Source organism: Mytilus galloprovincialis, chromosome 2, assembly GCF_965363235.1.
Source record: "Mytilus galloprovincialis chromosome 2, xbMytGall1.hap1.1, whole genome shotgun sequence".
NCBI lineage: Eukaryota > Metazoa > Mollusca > Bivalvia > Mytilida > Mytilidae > Mytilus > Mytilus galloprovincialis.
The window spans coordinates 85,039,389-85,061,833 of record NC_134839.1 but is presented as its reverse complement, the minus strand read 5'-3'; the positions used below and the strand labels follow the sequence as shown (position 1 = coordinate 85,061,833).

At 31.8% G+C, this 22,445-nt stretch overlaps 2 protein-coding genes across 5 annotated transcripts in view; both read right to left on the bottom strand.

Moving 5' to 3' along the window:
* The window catches only part of LOC143064668 (uncharacterized), a 31,994-nt gene that overhangs the window by 1,346 nt on the left and 8,203 nt on the right, over positions 1-22,445 (bottom strand). For all 4 annotated transcript variants that reach the window (XM_076237664.1, XM_076237662.1, XM_076237663.1 and 1 more), the window contains exons 4-11: positions 20,910-21,197; positions 19,599-19,736; positions 18,842-18,964; positions 15,224-15,523; positions 14,622-14,756; positions 13,295-13,371; positions 12,198-12,292; positions 1,919-1,973 (exon numbers count right to left, since the gene is read on the bottom strand). In XM_076237664.1, coding sequence (XP_076093779.1) covers positions 1,919-1,973; positions 12,198-12,292; positions 13,295-13,371; positions 14,622-14,756; positions 15,224-15,523; positions 18,842-18,964; positions 19,599-19,736; positions 20,910-21,197 — 1,211 coding nt within the window. The remainder of the gene's footprint in view (positions 1-1,918; positions 1,974-12,197; positions 12,293-13,294; positions 13,372-14,621; positions 14,757-15,223; positions 15,524-18,841; positions 18,965-19,598; positions 19,737-20,909; positions 21,198-22,445) is intronic.
* LOC143064666 (uncharacterized) lies at positions 2,778-4,901 on the bottom strand. Its single transcript, XM_076237657.1, has one exon. It carries the CDS (start codon positions 4,769-4,771, stop codon positions 4,217-4,219), a length of 555 nt encoding a protein of 184 aa, XP_076093772.1. The 5' UTR covers positions 4,772-4,901; the 3' UTR covers positions 2,778-4,216.

Sequence of the window (22,445 nt, the reverse complement as noted above, 5' to 3'; positions counted from 1 at the left end):
TCCAGTATAGTTCAAGAAAGTTATTAAAATTTCAAAAACTTTAACCGCAGAGTGAATATTTGTGGACGCCGCCAACGCCAACGCCGACGCCGACGGAATGTAGGATCGCTATGTCTCGCTTTTTCGACTAAAGTCGAAGGCTCGACAAAAATATATGTGATTATTCTTGATATTTGAAAGTCCTATAATGATATTAACTTCCTCCTGCGTATTCATGCCACATCTCATATTTTTTTTTTTGAAAAAAAAAAAAAACTTTTTGCACAGTTTTACAGCCATATGGTTGCCTATATATGCTTACATCCACTTCATTTAAATTTAGGTGAATAGTTGAATCATTGGCAATCATACCACATTTCCATTTTTTTATATTTATATAATCTAAAAAAAAGTGATAAAATGTTAGTTAGAAATGTTTGCATAAGTTCATTGTATGATTATGGTCAATTTACAATGAATGGGCTAAATCAGTGTTTGATAAAATATTGCATACAACTTTTGATAGTAGAACTATCAATAACTGAAAATCTAAAAGAAGAATACACCAAGGCTTCCAAAACGGTCATATATTCCGAACAATTGTATAATGTCCGGTAAAAGTCAGGCTGGGTAAAACATGAAACAGTCATCTACTTTTTAGTTTTTCAAGACTTTCTTACTAGACGGTCATTTTAACATAAACTGCGATCTTTTTGACCCAACATTTTGCTTTTAAAGCCACACATTTCCAGTCATAAAAGTGACAGATGATTAACTCCTATCAAAACAACCCCTACTTAAATACTTTCTAATTCTAATCAAGGCTAATTAGTTGTTGGACAGCTGAAATCTACCTGTTCAGGTGACAGGTAAACTATTTTTAGTACCGGACATTGTATAAATTGATAAGATCTATTCAGTTATTTTCTTACATTTCAGCGGTTTGGGTCTAGATGATTTAGTCTAAAAGAATAAAATTATAAAAAATACGTTTATAAACATGATTTGATGAAAAATTCAAAAGGTTTTAAATGAAAAATCATCAGAACTACGTTGTATGAACTAGAACAAGTGTGCGCATGTGCACAGGTGGGAAATTTAATTATGTATCCTACATTTCTTAAAAAATGCTAAAATTATCATTAGTACCTGTACCTTACGTACATTTCAAGTATTTTGCTGAAGAAATAACGTGGAAAGAGCTTCTTCGCTCCGTCATGCTTTGTAAACGTACACAGATTTTACATATCCATTTCTGGTCCATGTTTTACCATTGTCAAGTAAACATCTGGTATTACGAAAATGTGATTTTTAAAAAACGAAAGTAAAATTTTTGACAAGGTCTTTTGGCACAAATAAAGAATCTAGGTAAGGCAGATATGAGCAAGTTTAAGCGAACACTTTGAATGATGCACTGCCAGTTTAACAGTTTACGTCAGAACATCAAATTCATATCAAAGTAAAGTTTAATATTGTTTTTTTCAAAAATCTAATATCAATCATTGGGATGGCCATCTGATTACCATAATTGCCTTTTGTGATTTAGTCTTAAGCAATTAAAATCTCCATCAGAGATATTATGTCCAGGTCAGGCTCAATTTTTTTTTTGGAAGCCCTGGAATACACCCTTTTTATCTTATGTAATATTAATGACTGATTTTTTTTCAAAATATGTGTTGGCAAAAATATGAACACAAAACTCATTCATTTTTTTTTTTTTTATTTTGTCTTTTAGCCCAAAACTTTCAGCGTGCATGTTAATTCAAACAAATATTTTAGATATAAATTAAATTATTGAAAATGCAAAAGTCCTCATTTGGTCTTATTTTAAATTTAGAAAGGATATGCTCAATCAAGAATGTATAGTGAACTACAAAGTGGGCACTTTTATAGATGTTATTTATTCTATATCACCAAAATAATTAAATTTATATCATACCAGCATTATTTTTTGTTCTTTGTCTTTGCTCTCTTGCATTTTTTTCTTTGTACTCCTTAAAAATAAACACATTATTGACTTTAATAAATCACAACAATTTCCTTTGTACAAAAAGTCATCTTATTTGCATACATGTAGGTCAAAATGATTAATTGCATAAAATTACCCACAAAGTGTATAGTGTGAAATATTCAGGAAAAAAACCCAATTATTTCTCTGCTAACATAAAAAATTGGTAATAATAAAATAAGAACCCCTAAGATATTGCCTTCATAAGAATTTCATTTTTATATTGTTCACTCCTTTTTTACAATTTACTTAAAGGGTCTTGCATAAAGCCCTTTAGGTTGTATACATGTGCATGAATCATATTTTCACTTAACTTCAGATCTAAGAAATAGTTTAAGATTGTTTTTTTTTTTTTTTTTTTTTTAATTTTCATTTTTTATTGAAATCTGTACATTTGTTAGTAATGAAAACATCGAATACCGGTACCTTCTCCCGGCCTCGTTAATGTTAATAATAGATCATGCAAATATATATGTGTTAGTATTTGTTAGTTCATTTTACAAAAAAAAATATATCAGCTGTAGTTACAATTTAATACCGCATTTTTCATTTGCATTAAAAAATAACATAATAAAAGTCCACAAATAAATGTATTCATCATATTAGAATAATTGTTTTAACAAACATACAGATATTCTAAGTTTTATAATTTTTTTTAAGAATGGAAATTTTGAGGAAAAATAAGTTAAATAAAATTTAAAAGAAGAAAAAAAAGAAGAAAAAATTAACACAGAAAAAAAATAAAATAAACATAAATATAATATTCTGATGAATATATTTGATGTAACTTTTTTGTTAGTTCACAAATTAACATTCTATCATGTTTTTCACATATGAATTATAATAGGACTTTAATTACAATCGAACAAATGAGTAAATTGAATCCACAATTTATTGAAACTCTCAAGCTTATTGTTTCTTACTGCTATACACTTCTCTAAATTATAAAGATCTTTTAGAACTTTCTTCACAGCATGAATTGATAAAACTTCTGGAAATATCTTGTTTTATACAAAATTCTCAGAAATGATCCTGAATATGTTTAATTGTCATTTGTTCCATGTTTGCATTGTGTTCTGATTCTTTGTAAATATTTTTCGGGTAAATCTATTTCTGTTTGATGTGATGCTGTTCTAATCTTATTTTAATTGTCTGTTATTTATACTGTATCTTTTCTTTGGTAATCTGTTATGTAATAGGGAACTGTGTGTTAACACCTGAGCAAACATCCAACCTCGTATCTTTTGCAAATTCTTTGACCTGACAATTAAACCATCCTGATGCAACTTTCTGCCCTATATTTTAATTCCGCTAATAAATGTGTCAGTGAACAAAATCCCCAAAGTCACACATAATGAGTTCATAGTAATTTAAATAATTTAATTACCCCTGACTTCTTTCAGAACACACCATTTGAACTCATGATATGTAAAATTAAGGATTTAGTGCTCACATTATTATCGACCTAATTTTTCCTGCTATAACCTATCTTGTAAATAAACTCCTGGGAAATACTGTGTAGCAATGCCATTGGTATCCATGTTTGAATTAAACATAAATCATAATTTAATTACAACTTTTATTTTATATATATACATCACAATTATAGTTTGGCCCTTGGGGAAACTACTCAGCTAAAAAATTTAATTTTTTGCTCCATGCCTAAACCAAGAGCCTAGCTATGTGCATACTGAAAGTAGCAAAGTATAGACCCCTGGCTTGACATCACACCAATCCAATTGGAACGATGGTTCAAAATAAATGCATGAGGCTATCAGGAAGCCTATGAGGCTATCATTCCTAGAGGCTATCATGCCTATGAGGCTATGAGGAAGCCTATAATGAGACAATGAGGAAGCCTATAGGAGGCTATGAGGAAGCCTAGTAGTGTTGATGTTGAATTGGTGTTGGAATGAATTTGTATGAAATTTGACAGTTTATCCCCAGAAATTCTTGGGGGATGAGTGAAATTTTTGAAACAACCAGTGATAAAATTTCATAAATGTCCATAACACAGATGGTAACAGCTGAGTGTCCCCAAGGATTTGTGAGGTAAGGGAGGGGGTACCTTCAATAAAGCCATGAAAAGAAAAATAAAAAAAAATAATAATAATAAAAGTTATCACATAATAATAACACAATATCAAGATCAATTGTCAAACAAAAACAATATCATCCAGAAACTCTGTAAAAAAAATGTGTATGGAACATTTGAAAATAATCATTCCCTTAAATTCTACCTAACCTACTTTGAGCTGTTTTAATAGATGCTGGAGTTACCCTAATGTATCTGGTGTAACTATCTGAAGTCCAGCGCCCTAATGTTTTTATCAAGTGATCTTCTATATTTGCCTTACCAGCACTAGTAGCTGCCCCAATTCTAAAACTATGACCATTATAATGACTTGAGTTAAAACCACATATATCCAGTACTTTTTTAATACAAGTGATGAAATATTGTCTCTCCAGAGGTTTCTTATCAATGGTTATGAAAAGTGGATCAGTTTGATTAGTAGGAGATAATTCTTTCCTTATTTGTATATATTCTAACAAAATTGTGTAAGGGCAGATAAGCTGACCTAATTTATGTAGCTGTATATTTATGCCTTTTCTAAAAGGATCAGTTTTTGATTGTTTTAATTTCAAAACTACTAAGTCTGTGTGAAATACAACATCTTCAATACATAAATTTATATGTGGATCAAATTGTGAGGCCTTTGACACTGTAAACTCTCCACATCTCAGAAATCCATAAAATGCGACAATGCATGCAGTTCTTAACATTAAATCAGTAAACTTGGAACAAAAACCTTTTCTCAAACAATTTACAATTTTTCCAAAATTTCGAAAGTTATTGGTAATCTTATGTGATTTTTTGTTTTTTGCAGTCTTTTTACAGAATTTAAAACATAATCAAGTCTAATTAAAGGTGTATTATGAGCAGATTGTAAGGGATCATTTTGATTACCATGTACATATTTATACCTAATTCCACATAAATATAGTTTAATGGTAGAGTATTGTAAACTCAGAACTTTAAAGCAGTGGGCTATGAAATAAATTAAAATATCCTCAGAAATAGGAGGTAAACTAGAAAATTGAAAACCATTCAATAACATAAAAGTCTCAAATTTTCTGAACCCGGTATCATAAACAGTTCTTGTAGTTTTAGCAATAGCACTGTTCCAAAGTTCATTCACTGCTTGATTTAGGACCACATTACATCTGAGCTGCTTGGGCACTTCATTGGATGTTGTGCTGCACTGGGAGCTAGTTTGCGGAATCTTTCTATCTGTAAACGAGATAGAGCATCACTTATAGCATTCTGATATCCTGGAACATGTTTCGCACTAAAATGAAAGTTGTATTTACAAGCACACCATGTAAGTTTTCTCATTAATTTCATTATTTGTAAACACTTTGAACGTCCCTTTTTTACTATAGCTACTGTAGCTTCATTGTCACACCAGAAAAGAATGCGTTTTGTTGTCCACTGTGAGCCCCACAGTATTGCGGATACTACAATAGGGTATAATTCAAGAAAAGCCATTGAAAATGTTTTGTCAGGATAAGCAATGTTTGATGGCCATGATGAATAAAACCATTCTCCCTTGAAATATCCACCAGATCCTTTTGTTGATGAGGCATCAGTAAAAAGTTCCATATCATAACTTGAGTAAAATTGTCTACTGTAAAACATGTTCACACCATTCCAGCTGCTCAGAAAAAGTAACCAAAATTCTAGGTCAACACGGCATTCCTTATCTAATTTAACATAATGATGCAAATCATTGACAGTAGTGGACAGCCCTATGAGGTATGCAACAAAGGATCTACCAGGTAAAATGACACGTGAAGCAAAGTTTAAGTGGCCCAAAAGCTGCAACAATTCCCTTTTTGTACAAGATTTTTTCCTGCATAATTTTTTGATGAATTCACAAATGCGATCGACTTTATTAAGAGGTAGTCGAGCTTCCATTTTTTCAGAATCTAAAATAATACCCAAATATTCTAAACATTTAACAGGACCTATTGTCTTATGTTTTGCTATAGGAATGTTCAGTTTTTTGAAAATCATCATCATTATAGCCATAGTCCTCTCACCATCAGCATCTGGTGGATCTATGGTTAGGAAATCATCCAATAAATGCAAAATGCTATTAACTTTGTAATTGTTTTCTGCAATATGACACAAAGCTTGGGATAAATGGTCAAAAATTTTGGGGCTTGAACGACATCCAAAAGTTAAACGGACATAAAAATAATACATTTTTTCCCATTTTATGCAGAAAAGAGGCCACTGACTTGGTATAATTGGACAATTTTTGAACGCGTCGGATATGTCGAACTTGCAAAGCCAGGAATTTCTTCCAAATTTCAAAATAACATCAATGGCGTCATCTATTCTTACATAAGACATTGAGCAATCCTGTTTGTCAATAAGATCATTAATACTTAGATGTTTGTCATCATTATGTGGTGAAGATAAGTCCAATATTAAGCGCTTTTTACCAGAATATTTCCCTTCTGCAATACCAATTGGGCTTACCCTATATTTTTGAAAAGGGGGATCCTTAAAAGGCCCATACAAGAAACCTTTAAAAACTTCTTTCTCTATCAATTCAGAAACCACATCTGGTTGTGTCCTAGCAGATAAACTATTCCTACATTCTTTTGTAGGTAAATCTGTTGTAGATACCATAGTATCAAACCCTTTCTCTAAGCCATTGCATAAATAGTTTACAAATTTTTTGTCAGGATGAAATATTAATTCTTTTGCAAGTTTAATAACATTAATTGGAGTAGTTGCCAGATATGGAAAATCATGTAGTCATTGACCTTGCTTATTTGTTGTTATTTTCTCAAACTTTTGTGAAGAGTTTACTGTATGTGGCTTAGATTGTACTTCAGTCCTACCTTGAGAGGGGAAAACTTTTTGACAAGATAATAGGGTATGACCAGCAACTTTACATCTACTACAGATATGTGAAAAATGACAAAAACTCCTGGTACAACCCCTACTGGTATTAAAATGCAAACATTTACATTCCCACCAGCAACTATTAATGAAAGAAGATCTCTATCTCTTTTGCTCCAGTCAACCTTAATCCTTCTCTCCCTTAAAAGAGCTGCTGATTTTGCAGAAAACAATTTATGGTAATCATAAAATCTGTCACCATAAAAATAACTAATATCTATTATCTCATCTTCATAAGCATCTAGCTCTGCTCTACGGTCAGGGTAAACTGATGACATGACCCTTTTAAACTTGCCAAATGCCTTAATGAATTCTTGAATTGTGAGTTTTCTATTAAGACGGGGATCTGGCTTCCCAGAAATATTTAATTCTAAGCCATTAGCTGCAACAGAGTGAACTTGGGGAGTTTCATAATTTGGGATAAGAAGAGATGCCAAATTAACATCCTTACCGTCAATGATTTGCTTTTGAATAGAGGGAGATATAATGTCCACATTAGAATATTCATCCGAACGCACTCCACATGAAACATTTCCAACTTGTGGTCCTGAGATGAAAGATGCATGCTCTTGTGTATTTCCATGTAAAACAGTGTTATTTCCTCTGTTAGAAGTTTCACTCCTATTTCCAATCCCTGCATGGTTGTACCACTGTTGAAGGTTGAATTCGCCATCTCTTGCAGTCCTGCAAAACACTGAGCTATGTTCCTGTCTGTTCCACCATTCTCATTTTCCCTATTTGAAACACTGCTTCTGTGTTGATGCACTGATTCTGCTAAGGTAATTGGAAGAGTGCTCTCTGGTGAGGAATCTGTGTTAATCTCATCACTAACGGTCTCTGTCTGTTGTGTCTCTAAAGGTGTTACTCCATCAAAACAATTCTCTAAATAAAGTTGTTTAAACACTTGTTTAGACATACCAGTAGGTGTTCTTATTCCCTTTTTGTTAAGTTCTTCTTTTAGTTTGTTTATTGTCCAGTTTGAAGGGTTATTAGAATCCCATTGGGTCTCATACGGAGAACTCCTAGTTTTCCTTCGCACACCTTTTCCTCTGCCAGACATTTTGTTGTCAGTAATTATCCCAAAATAATGTTTATTTTTCAGGTTAAATAGTCTGAATTAAATTTAGTTGTTTAAAAACTGTAATATAGCTTTGGTAAAGTAATCCAAACACTGAAAGTTCAAGTTTTTAGCTAAAACACTATTAGAGCCAATATTATTCTTATAACTGCTTAATCTGCATTTAAATAAATGAATACTCAAGGCAGCATACACAGGTTTTTAATACACAACTTCTTAATGGGATACTCCTAAGTGGGAGGAGTTAAAACTGCATCCAGATTAATGTATCAAGAAACAAAGGACAAAGGAAGCCAAATGCCACAAGTGGTCACTAATTAACAAGACATGTATATTTGTATTGGAACTGATGTAATTAGACCTCCTGCTAAGAACATGTGATAAACTTCACATCTAACTGATTGACATATGATAATAAATCTGTTTCATCTCAACAGCAAAGAAAATACACATCCTGGGAAAATCCTAAAATAATGACTACTGAGTAATTAAAATCAAACTATGTATAAACCTAACTTATATAACATATAAGTACCTAATTATAAATATATTGTTTAAGACACAGAAAAATCAGGTTTGAAATTTCACCCTTGTATACATGTGAGACATCACCAAACAAAAAATTCTTTTTGGTGAATGAAATACTTATACCATTAGATAAAAACCATATATCTATTTCTTCCAAAATAATTCTGGACATTTTCACAATTCCATAGTACATGTTCTATAGTTTCTATTTCTTCCTTACAAAAATTACATAGCTGACTATTTATGACATTAATTTTACACAGAAATTTGTTTGTAGCTAATATTCTATGATTTACTCTAAACTGTAACCATTGTAATTTTGTGTTATTAGTAACTGCAAAAGGAAGTTTGAAAATTTCTCTCCATTCCAAGTCATTAAGTTCCAAAATTTCATTCCACTTTTTCTCCCCATTAGGAACCACTTTAGGTATTAACATCCAATATATATCTTTAGTTCCCTTTTTTCTTTTTAAAATGGTTTGAACAAAAGAGGGAATAAAAGGTTCTGTGATCTTATTATCTCCCCTTGAATACAGCTTCTTTGTCTTATTTAATGCTGAAATGATACTATTATACATCATTATATATATATATTCCCAGAAATATCAAATTTGTCTTTTATTTCCCCATAGGAGAGAAACTTTCCATTATTACTAATCACATCATTTACAAAAACAATACCTTTATTATACCAACTTCTATAAAATACATGTTTGTTGTTGATATTTATATTCTTATTCATCCATAATGGACTAGCAAGAAAATATTCCCATGTAGAATTTATATCTTTATCTACAAAAAATTGCCATGCTTTAAATACATCAATCCAAAATTTGTTTTTTTAAGATTGTTATATATTGGAATAAAACTTTATTTGAATTAAATTGTCTTATCATATTGGTGTGGAACATGAAAGACATTCTCTGTAACAACAATTACATACATGTTATATATATAATTATACAGTAGACTCCGGCCAATCGGATACCCAAAATGTCAGCTAAAAATATCAGATTACCCGATATATTCAATTAGACGATGAATGTATCATCATTGAATATTCTGCAATAATAAGTAGATTTAATCCTGAGATGTTCCTAACCCTGTCAATTGCTTAATTTGTGGAAGGGCTGGAGGATTGATGGAGTGATTTTGATTAGTTACATCACCACGATGTTTGAGTAAAAAAATATCAGCTGATTATGTAATGATTAAATTTGTTTACACTTGCAGTTTTTAAATCCTATTTTATTAAAAGAAATCAAAATTAATGTCCTGAAATATTTATGTGAATTATTATCATCCTTCCATAGTTTGTCTTTATTTGTTTAATAAACAAATTTATATCCATTATTTACATTTTCACACAGGTAAACTAATTGGGCTATAAATAGACCAAAGCATGTCTGTGTAGAATCTCTAATCTAAAATCGTAATTCTTATAATTTTATTTCTTTCAAAAATCAAATTTAAATTTATGAAAATAATCATGATTGATAAAATAGTATTGCATAAAGTTTACGTTTTCTGAAGACTATTTATGTTTAGGTCATGGTTCTAGAGGCTTCTTCACATATTTGTAAACAAACCAATATGGCCACCACACGTGATTACCTTTGCACATGTGAAACAAATAATTCTGACAAAAGTCAGATTTCTCTTGTCAAAAGGGATTTATATTTATATTGCAATAAATTATTCAGAAGGAGGTACATTCAGTTTAAGTTATATTTCCTATGAGCATTTAGAGTTTAATTAAAATTCTCCCAACAGCAACGTACTGCTCTTGTCAACTGAGTCTTGAATAATTTTATAAATAGATTCAAACCATTTGAAGTAGAAGGGCATCTAATTCACATGACAAAGGAAAACAATGAATAAAGACATCAATTTAATAAGAAATAGATCCTTTCTATTTATTAAAAACAAAATCTTCTTGTCTGCAAATTCGTAACTTCAAGGGCGAACATGTAAACAGGGCGAGTTGTCCTGATACCAAATTCACGCATGCGTACTTCAAATATCTACAGTAAAAACATCCGGTTACAAGTACACAAATAACGTTCATGTAGATGAGATGAAATCTAATAATTTACATAAATAAAAGGGTACATATTTACGATAGTGACTGTTTTTCAATCCTAATTTACAAATTAAATGATTCAGATGCTTAATCATGTGTAAAAATCGGTGTCAAGAATCAGAAGTTGTTATGAAATTGTAATACACAGAAACGAATGCGGCATACAGAGAATTCAATGATTTTAAAGTCGGCACCATTGGTCTTCAGAAGACTTGAAGTCTTCTTCCACCAAAAAGTTATTGTAGAGGACTGTTCTGGACAAAGAAAGATAACTTCAATTTATTGTCTTGAAACTAGAATAATGCTTGTTTTTGGTCCTCAATTCCTAGACTGTTTGCCCAATACTTAAAATAAATCCCAACCTTTTACTTATGGTATTAAACATTGTGGTTCAATTTCAAAACAATTGAAATACTTATACACAACTTTTTGTCCTGAAACTAGATAAATGCTGTTTTTGGCCCCTTTGGTCCCCTAATTCCTAAACCTTTGGGACCATAACCCCCAAAATCAATCCCAAGCTTCCTTTTGTGGTTATAAACATTGTGTTAAAATTTTATTGATTGCTTTTTACTTATTCAAAAGTTATTATCAGGAAACAATCCGTCTTCGGACAATGTTGACGACGATGATGTAATACTTATATATACGACCAAAATTTTTTTAATTTTTGCGGTCGTATAAAAACAACCCAATCTTTGATTTCCCAACAAAAAAAATTTTCAGCATTTTCATACAGTTAAGAACCAATATGGACGCTACACGTGTTTACCTTTGCACTAGTCCAAATAATTATGACGTCTTGAAAGGCTATTATATTTTTTTTCTTTGACGCCTTACTTCGATGGACTTATTTGGACTACCTTTGCACATGATAAAATATTGCTGACAAAAGTCAGATTTTTCTTGTCAAAAGGGATTTATATTTATATTGCAATAAATTATTCAGAAGGAGGTACATTCAGTTTAGATTATATTTCTCATTCTATGAGTATTTAGAGTTTAATCAAAATTCTCCCAACAGCAAAGACATACTGCTCTTGTCAACTGAGTCTTGTATAATTTATAAATAGATTCAAACCATTTGAAGTAAAAGGGCATCTAATCCACATGACAAAGGAAAACAATGAATAAAGACAACATTTTAATAAGAAATAGATCCTTTTTATTTATTAAAAACAAAATCTTCTTGACTGCAAGACTGCAAATTCATAACTTCCGCGTCCATTTCCTGTCAGAAAAATATTGAAAATATCCGATTGTACATGGTTTTTAACAAAATTACCTGAATATTCTTATCCGATTTGCCGATATATTCTCATATTTGATATTCGATTACACAATAAAATTAACATTAAACATATAGGGAATGGTTTGGTGTTTTGAAATAATATTACAATAGCCGATATATACGTTTAGCCGATATCCGATTAGGTGGAGTCTACTGTATTTAATATGTCTACCTTGAAAAGGGTTTACATGGAACAGTAAAAAGATGTTTTTTTGTATTTACATAATAGTAGTATTGTTACAAACTTCTTACCAAAATAAGAAACCTAGGATCAGCAATAATACAGTACCAACACCAACTCCTATATAGATGTCTATGTAATCTTCCTCTTTCTCTATAGGTGGTGGCTGGAATAAAAATCAATACAAAATACACAGTTTTGCATGTAGTAATTTTTTTCCTGGATGAAATTGGCTTTTTTTCCTTTTTTTATGACTACCTTGGAAACATAAAAAAACATGTAATATGCATTTTTATCAATTTTAAATCCTATATAGGTCAAAATAAGAGATTTTGTCAAAATTTGACAAATTTGGTTGGATTTCAACATAATTTAGAACCAGGAAACATAAAGTGCAGGCGTTGACAAACTAAATATTCAAGTTAAACATGTAATATATTACTAAAAACATTGTTTTCAAAGATCTTGTTTGTCGATGTATGCACTCTAAGTTTCCTGTCAAATAATCAATGGAAATTTACCAATTTTCATTGATTTTTTCGTGGAAAATAAAAAATTAGCAGTGTTTATGACGTCATCAGTAGAAAGCAGGAATGTAAATTTTCAAAAAAAAAAACTTATTTCCTATCTATTCACTGTATTAACTATAATTCATTGTGATATTTGTCAATAAGTTCTAATTTGTAATTTAAGCTAAAAAAAGGGTCATTTTAGGGCCTTATCGAACTTACTCCTTTCATAAGCTTCATCAATATAACTATGAATAAAGGTGATATGGAATATGCACCAATCAGACAGCAACCACATGACACAATGAATCAATAGACATCTAGAGATTAACATAAAGTCTTCACCAACAAACAATTATCTAAAAATTTTGTAAAGCTCTTAACTACCAGATGCAATGTAATATCCAAGATGAACTAATGGATTACAGAGGTACAACAAAGATAAGTTCTGAAATAAACCTTAATCTTCTGGATCTCAAATGGGTTCGGATTGACATTTACCCTGGGAAATACAACTTATTATAATTTGAAATTGACTTTGAACTAACTTCCAGTAGTTGCAAGCTCACTTAGATTGTGTTTTAAGTTCACCTGGCCCATAAGGTTTCTGTCTAGGAGAAGTTGTATTTCGAAAATTTTTAAATTATATATAATATTACCAATTGTGTCTTGTCCTCTTCTGTTGAATTGTTGCTCACTTGGATTTCAGGCTGACTTTTTGATTCTTTTGCACCACCTGCAAAAAAAAAAAGGTTCTAGTACTTTTGATTAGATTCTTTAACTACTTATGATTATTGAAAAAGTATGCTGTACAAAAATTGACATTTGGCCAGCATTAACAGACAACAAGTGGTGATAGTATTTAACCTAGGCCATTTGGCCAGCAATAACAGACAACAAGTGTTGATAGTATTTAACCTAGGCCATTTGGCCAGCAATAACAGACAACAAGTGAGGATAATATTTAACCAAGGCCATTTGGCCAGCAATAACAGACAACAAGTGATGATAGTATTTAACCCAGGCCATTTGGCCAGCAATAACAGACAGCAAGTGATAATAGTATTTAACCCAGGCCATTTGGCAAGCAATAACAGACAACAAATGATAATAGTATTTAACCTAGGCCATTTGGCCAGCAATAACAGACAACAAGTGAGGATAATATTTAACCCAGGCCATTTGGCCAGCAATAACAGACAACAAGTGAGAATAATATTTAACCCAGGTCATTTGGCCAGCAATAACAGACAACAAGTGAGGATAATATTTAACCCAGGCCATTTGGCCAGCAATAACAGACAACAAGTGATGATAGTATTTAACCCAGGCCAGTGGGCTAGCAATAACAGACAACAAGTGATAATAGTATTTAACCTAGGCCATTTGGCCAGCAATAACAGACAACAAGTGAGGATCATATTTAACCCAGGCCATTTGGCCAGCAATAACAGACAACAAGTGATAATAGTATTTAACCTAGGCCATTTGGCCAGCAATAACAGACAACAAGTGAGGATAATATTTAACCCAGGCCATTTGGCCAGCAATAACAGACAAGTGATGATAGTATTTAACCCAGGCCATCTGGCTAGCAATAACAGACAAGTGATGATAGTATTTAACCCAGGCCATTTGGCCAGCAATAACAGACAACAAGTGATAATAGTATTTAACCCAGGCCATTTGGCCAGCAATAACAGACAAGTGATAATAGTATTTAACCCAGGCCATTTGGCCAGCAATAACAGACAAGTGAAAATAGTATTTAACACAGGCCATTTGGCCAGGTGAGCTAAAATGGCATAGCAGATGTATGAAATTTATAAAATGTTATCTCCAATTTTCACTTGCAATATGTGACTGTACTCTAATACAAAATCATTCTGCACTTTTATGAAATTTTACCTTCAATTACAAAAGTTTTCTATTTTGTGTTTTATATCATAACAATGGTAATAGTTACCAAGGCATATCAAGACTTACAATCTGGTGACTTGAGAAGGACTTCAGATTCAATTTGTTCTGATGCAGGAGAACCAGCAAACTGAACAAAGATGTGACATTTATAATATCCTTCATTTTTCTTACAATCAGTTGTAACTAATGTAAAAGATGGATCTGAAATGAAAACAGGTGCGTGTGTGAATACAAAACTACAAAAAACATGATCTTTTAGCATACTCAAGTGAACAGTCCTTTGAATTTAGTTTGAGACCCAGAACTTACAAATCACAAATCAGAATTTTGTGTTATATTTTATAGAGGCAACTTATTTTTTGAATTATCCAAATGTTAGTAACTGTGTAATGTTAAAAGTAAATCATTGGCAAATTACTGGAGTAGGTGAGCTACTTGTGAAAAAATTGACTAATCCCTACCAGAGCAAGGAGCTTGATTTAAATAAAACTTTTCCAAGCCTACTGAATTTTATAGCAAGATATGGGTAAAAAAATTATTAAATTACTGTTTATCTGCAGAAACAAACTAAATTTATCAGCCATGTGCTTTAGCCATGTATAATTTGAGAACATATGGTTGATAAATGCTATTGCTATCATTAAGATTCATCCATGTTTTACACTCACTTTCTGTAACTGATCCATAAGCTGTCGGACATCTTGTTTTTCCTGCTTTACATAGATAATTTTGCTGCCAGTATACAGATTCTGACCACACAATATTTCCTCTGTCATTTATTCCTGCTATTGGCTGATAGAATTCCTCACCCATTTTTTTAAATTCAAACACAAAACCCAGTATGTATGTTGCTTTTTGCATTACTCCACTAGATGGTCTACACTCATGAACTCTTATTGTTTTTGTAACCTTTTTATATTTGTACGTGTGTGGTCGACCAATAACATCTACTAATTTCTGAGATGATCCTGAATGGAAATAAAAGAGTTAAGCATGTATATATCCATGTACTTAAGGTGGTACCTAACACTACAGGGAGATAACTCTGTAAAGTCAGCTAAACGTTTTAATGACGTTGTGTTGTAAAAGGAATATTAAGCTTCTCAATGATCAAAATTGGTGTTTGTCAAATTGCTATATAACCAGTGTAATTTTTCTGACAAAACAGTTGGTTCAAAATTTTAATTTTTTTTATATTTTTGTTTGTGTCAAAGTAAATACTTTGTCAAAATTTTAAGAAAATTAAACGAGCCAAATTAAATTTGGTTAAGGTGTTGGGTACCACCTTAACATGGGATAAATTGATGGTTTAAAATTAAGTTAGTAGGTCTGATTTTCTTTCCATATTTTATTTCATTAGGATTGTTAGACTCATTGATATTTCATTGAGAAAAAGGAATTAAAATAAAGTCCCTTTCGGTTTTGCCAATCATTAAGACGAAACAACATTTTTTTCTTTCAAAACTTTTTCAATAGACTTAATTTTGTCATTAAGACAATATAGTCAATATATAAATCATTTGTTTGGATTTGAATGAATTGGTTGAACAAAAAAGACAAATTTTCAATCAATCAAGAATTGTATTAAACTTCTTAAGTAAACAGGAGAATAGTTGATACTGAAATTGACCTAAATTCTGTCAACAAAAATTAAACTAGAGGCTCTAAAGAGCCTGTGTCGCTCACCTTGGTCTATGTGAATATTAAATAAAGGAAGCAGATGGATTCATGACAAAATTGTGTTATGGTGATGGTGATGTGTTTGTACATCTTACTTTACTAAACAGTCTTGCTGCTTACAATTATCTCTATCTATAATGAACTTGGCCCAGTAGTTTCAGTGGAAAATGTTAATAAAAATTTACAAAGGAGTAGGTCCGGTAAGGACTCATTTTGGCCTCAAATTTCAGTTTCATCTGACGAAAGATTTTGACCATGTTTTAAACACTTAAGTGTCTATTTCACTCAATTCAATTAGTTTATGTGAAAGATTTTAACTGATTAAGTCATTAAAAACGATCCGATTGAAGCTCAAATATGAAAAATCTCTCAAATATGCCAAAAAACGTCACTTTTCAGATGATTTTTGTCAAAAATGAAAGTGGCCGCATCCGTGTTCATCCACAACCTTTATATATGTTATGTATTATCATACAATACAACTTTCATTGCAATATTAAGGATGAACACGAATGCGGCCACTTTCGTTTTACACGGAAACCGTCTAAAATTTAACTAAAATGATAGAATTTTGAAGATTTCAGTAATTTACCATGATATAACCCTATATATGTGCATTGTATTGTCAAAAACAGCCCATATTTATGTAGCAGAAGCATTCAACTGTCCAATAAATAACTAAAAGTTTACATTTTAACAATTTTGTAAAACTGTTATATTTTTGGGCCAAAAAGGGGCCTTACCGGACCTACTCCTTTTATGAAAATTTACTATAAAGGACAATAACTCCTTAGGGGGTCAATTGACCATTTTGGTCATGTTGACTTATTTGTAAATCTTACTTTGCTGAATATTATTGCTGTTTAAAGTTTATCTCTATCTATAATCATGATAATAATATTCAAGATAATAACCAAAAACAGCAAAATTTCCTTAAAATTACCGATTCAGGGGCAGATAGATCTTGACCTGATAAATAAATTTACCCCATGTCAGATTTGCTCTAAATGGTTTGGTTTTTGAGTTATAAGCCAAAAACTGCATTTTACCCCTATGTTCTATTTTTAGCTGTGGCGGCCATCTTGATTTGATGGCCGTGTCACCGGACACATTTTTTAAACAAGATACCCAAAAGATGATTGTGGCCAAGTTTGGATTAATTTGGCCCAGTAGTTTCAGAAGAGAAGATTTTTGTAAAAGATAACTAAGATTTACGAAAAATGGTTAAAAACTGACTATAAAGGGCAATAACTCCTAAAGGGGTCAACTGACCATTTTGCTCATGTTGACTTATTTGTAAATCTTACTTTGCTGAACATTATTGCTGTTTACAGTTTATCTCTATCTATAATAATATTCAAGATAATAACCAAAAACAGCGAAATTTCCTTAAAATTACCAATTCAGGTGCAGCAACCCAACAACAGGTTGTCCGATTCATCTTAAAATTTCAGGGCTGATAGATCTTGACCTGATAAAGAATTTTACCTAGTCAGATTTGCTCTAAATGCTTTGGTTTTTGAGTTATAAGCCAAAAACTGCATTTTACCCCTATAATCTATTTTTAGCCGTGGCGGCCATCTTGGTTGGATGGCAGGGTCACGCCACACATTTTTTAAACTAGATACCCCAAAGATGATTGTGGCCAAGTTTGAATTAATTTGGCCAAGCAGTTTCAGAGGAGAAGATTTTTGTAAAGGATTACTAAGATTTACGAAAAATGGTTAAAAATTGACTATAAAGGGCAATAACTCCTAAAGGGGTCAACTGACCATTTCGGTCATGTTAACTTATTTGTAAATCTTACTTTGCTGAACATTATTGCTGTTTACAGTTTATCTCTATCTATAATAATATTCAAGATAATAACCTAAAACAGCAGAATTTCCTTAAAATTACCAATTCAGGGGCAGCAACCCAACAACAGGTTGTCCGATTCATCTGAAAATTTCAGGACAGATAGATCTTGACCTGATGAACAATTATACCCTATCAGATTTGCTCTAAATTCTTTGGTTTTGAGTTATAAGCCAAAAACTGCATTTTACCCCATTGTTCTATTTTTAGCCATGGCAGCCATCTTGGTTGGTTGGACGGGTCGCCGGACACATTTTTTAAACTAGATACCCCAATGATGATTGTGGCTAAGTTTGGTTTAATTTGGCCAAGTAGTTTCAGAGGAGAAGATTTTTGTAAAAGTTAACGACGACGGACGACGATGCAGGACGACGACGGACGACGGATGCCAAGTGATAAGAAAAGCTCACTTGGCCCTTCGGGCCAGGTGAGCTAAAAATTAAAGTGTTTAAAGGTTTGGTTGACAATTTTTAAGTTATCAAATGGAATGGGTTGAAACCACAAGAATGCTATATTTTTCTCATATCAGTAAACAGTTAATAATATGCTAGACCAAACCATCCATATGAATTTATATGGAAGCTGTGCCTTCAAAGACCCACTAATTAATTTGTCTCATATAGGCTAATTGAAAGGACTCAAAAATGTATGTAAAGATTTGGATACTCTTCATGTGATAAGGTAATATATTTGAAGAAAAATACTACCGGTAGGTGCTTGTACAGAAAAAAACAGATAGATGTTCTTACTTTTTTTTAATATATCACCAGACACTGATTTCATTTCAAAAAAGAATTGATCAAGGTTATGAGAATCTGATCCACCAGCACCCCAAGCAACCTTTGATTTAAATCTACCATACTTAACCATACCTGAAAAAAAGTTATTAAGAAAAGAATTACTTGTGAAATACTGTCTGAGCATCAGGATCTTATATGTATATGCCTGGTGAACTTAACTTGAACTTCTGGAATTTATTATATGAAAGATGGGAAAGCACTTCTACTAAAATTTAATGGGTGGTATTATTTTTAAAAGGATAGCCTTAACAATTAAAGGAAATAAACAATTAAAATCATATATATGGCGGGTAAAATTAAAAGAGCCTACAGACCCTGACTTTCTTCTGAAACAACCAAGTTTAACTGGCATTGCATTATACATCAACTTGTCTTGAACAACTAAAAAATTGTTTTAACTTCTGCTAACCATGACTAACTTAACTTGAATAATTCATCAAATATAGCATTTCAAAATTTCAAACTGTAACATCTTATCTTTAATACTACTGTCTTCAAAACCTGTCAAACCTTCTCATTTTTGTTTCTCGTTTTTATATTGATTAGACTGTTGGTTTTCCCGTTTGAATGGTTTTACACATGTCATATTTGGGGCCCAATATAGCTTGCTGTTCTAAGATCTTATTTTGACCTATAATGGTTTACCTTTATAAATAATGACTTGGATGAGAGTTGTCTCATACCACATCTTCTTATGTCTACTTACAAGGAATTAACATCCACTTCTTACTGCTGGTTTGATATTTGATATTGTTTCCAGGTCTTTTGACAAACACAGTACATCTATACCATCCTTGTTCATTTTCACACTTCATTCTAGAGGCATAAATATCAAGATAGGCTTCTGAAATTACAAATTGATACCGATTAATATACTGGTAATGGGGTCTCAGATTTTGAAAATTAATGATTACCTACTACATCTATAAAAGAATATACGATATTGTAAAAACAAATGTAAGAAACTGTGTCGTCTGTTGAGGTGCTCATTTCCAAATCCAGTTTTTTTAGTGGGATTTCTTTACACTGCTCTATTTTATCTCCTTCTTTTTCTCAGATTCTAATTTAAACCCCCTGTATCCCACATCCCCAGTGTGAATATTACTGGTATGAAATAAAATAACAAATAATCTTGTGCTTCTCCTCATGCAAGAGTATGAAAAAAAACTGACTTCCAGACCCTTTACACAAGTATTCCTCATTCTAAACTTTAACAGATTGAAAGAATAAGCCTGAATTTGTTTTATACAAAAGAATGGCCAATGCTGACAAAAACCTCTTGTTTAAGGAAAGGGCAACTCATACTTTGTAAACATATCTCTGGTTCACAACAAAAAGTTCTCTAAAACTGATATCATCAAAATGATAAAATTCATTACTGCAATATGTTTGTCATGTTTAAGGATGTATTTAACAACAGACAATCTACATCCCTATAGGAACCACCAGTGCTCTTCTTCATACACAAAATGTTCCTTTATTGTTATGCAGGAGACCTAATAGATATTAGAAGATGTGGTATGAGTGCCAACAAAACAACTCTCCATCCAAGTCACAATTTGTAAAAAGTAAACCCTTTTAAGACATTCAAGTACAGTCTTCATCATGGAGCCTTGGCTCACACCAAACAGAAAGCTATAAAGAGGTTGACCATTGTAGAGTATCAGAGTCACTGGTCTTGATGTTGTAGCAATGATTGCATTGGAATTTCTTTTTTCTTTGGTTGTGACATCACCAAATACATCTTATCATCTCAGTCAACTTGTGTGAGTAACACTACAGGTGCCATTTTAGTGGAGTATTAACTGCTTACTCTTCTGGAGCACCCAAATTCTCATTTTTGATGTGTCACTCAATATTTATTTTTCTGTTTAAAAGTGTTTAAGGACTGTTACTTGTTTTGACCTTGCTTTTCTTTTTCATCAAGATGTTGTCTGTTTAACTATGTTAGATTTATGGATTTTGATTGCCCAAATGGTATCTTCTCCCTGGTTTTTTTTACCTGTTTATTTTTTACCTGAGTTTGATATCTTTCCAACAGCTGTGTTATATTTTTCACCATCTGAGTAGAATTTTTTAGGCCATGACAATTGACCTGACCATAGAATTTTTTCATCTTTATTCATAGCTACAATTCGTTCATACTCCCTGTAATATGCCTCACGATCTGGCTTTTTAAACTCAATAAATGCAGCTTCAAATTGTTCACGTCTATTTTCTTTGTTATCCCATTTACAAGTAAATTTCATGGGTCCAAGTTTTGTTTTTCTGTCTGTAATTTTTGAAAAAAGGGTTTCACTGTAATCTGAAGAAGAATGATATAATTATTCATGAAATGAATAAAGACATGATACATATATTCTGCATTTTTGAAATCATGAAACAAAAAATGAACATCCCTTCATTTGTTAAGCCTACTAGTACCCAATAACCCTCCCAAAAGTTTCCTTGTTTATTCATGTGAATAAATTTGAGTGCAGTAATCCACACACACACACAAATGCCAACATATGTTTTGCCTCTTCTTCCTATTATTGGCTTTTTTGTCACCTCTATTATTAATATCATAAACTACAGATGTTTGCATTTAAATATAGAACAATGTATTATATCGTTTGCACATGCTATGACATTCTGTTGGTCAATATTGTATCTAAGTTTGACTTTTTTGTGTCTAATCCTTTTTGCTATGCTTTCAGCAATCAAAAGAGTTTTAAAACTAAGGCCACGGTTTTTTAATTTGTTGGTTTACGGATTTTCTCCATGAAAAAGTCGGGTCGGTCGGTCGGGAAAAAAATAAAAAAAATACCTTTCAAGACAGAAAACTGATATGCAAAATAAATATATATTTCACCTTTCTAATAATATGTTTGTTATCCTATTTTGTCATCATTTCTTAAATTTTAGTTTAATGAAATATTATTGCTCAGTTGTAATAAAAATTGCATGACATTGCCTAATAATTTCCCGTAAAAAAGGGGGTGCACGGACAAAGACGTAATTAAATTTCATAAAGGAAGACAAATTCACATAGCTCTTAATCAATTCCAGAAAACTTGGTGAATAATGATCTTCAAGAACGAAAACTGATAAAGAAATAAATGTAAAAGCGTGGTAAGAAAATAATTTTCAACACACGCGTCAAAAACGTAATAGACTCGTCCACTGGAAAAAAACGAGAATATCGGGTTAATGTCACGCATTCCCGTTTTTATCCAAATGGACGAAATTTTTTTATTATCTATGAAACAAGAAAATTTTAAATGATCTGTTAATATTCAGTACTTTAACTTGATGTCCTGAATTTCCACCTGTCCACATTTGGACAAGTCTATTTCTATGAGAAGATGCATCTTACGGACTGTTGACAAATAAGAGAAACGAACTTATTGTGTAATTGGTTTTAAACACGGGTTTCGTTCCACAAAAATATTTGTCCAAACGACATGTCAAGGTCATTAATAATTGATTTATCTATTTTTAGAAACGTAAACTGGAAGTTTCATTTTTTTCACAACAGAAAGTGTTATCAATTCTGTTAGTGATTAATGCA

Excerpts from the sequence above, each read along its gene's own strand:
- LOC143064666 (XM_076237657.1), bottom strand. The coding sequence starts at position 4,771 with ATGTTAAGAACTGCATGCATTGTCGCATTTTATGGATTTCTGAGATGT.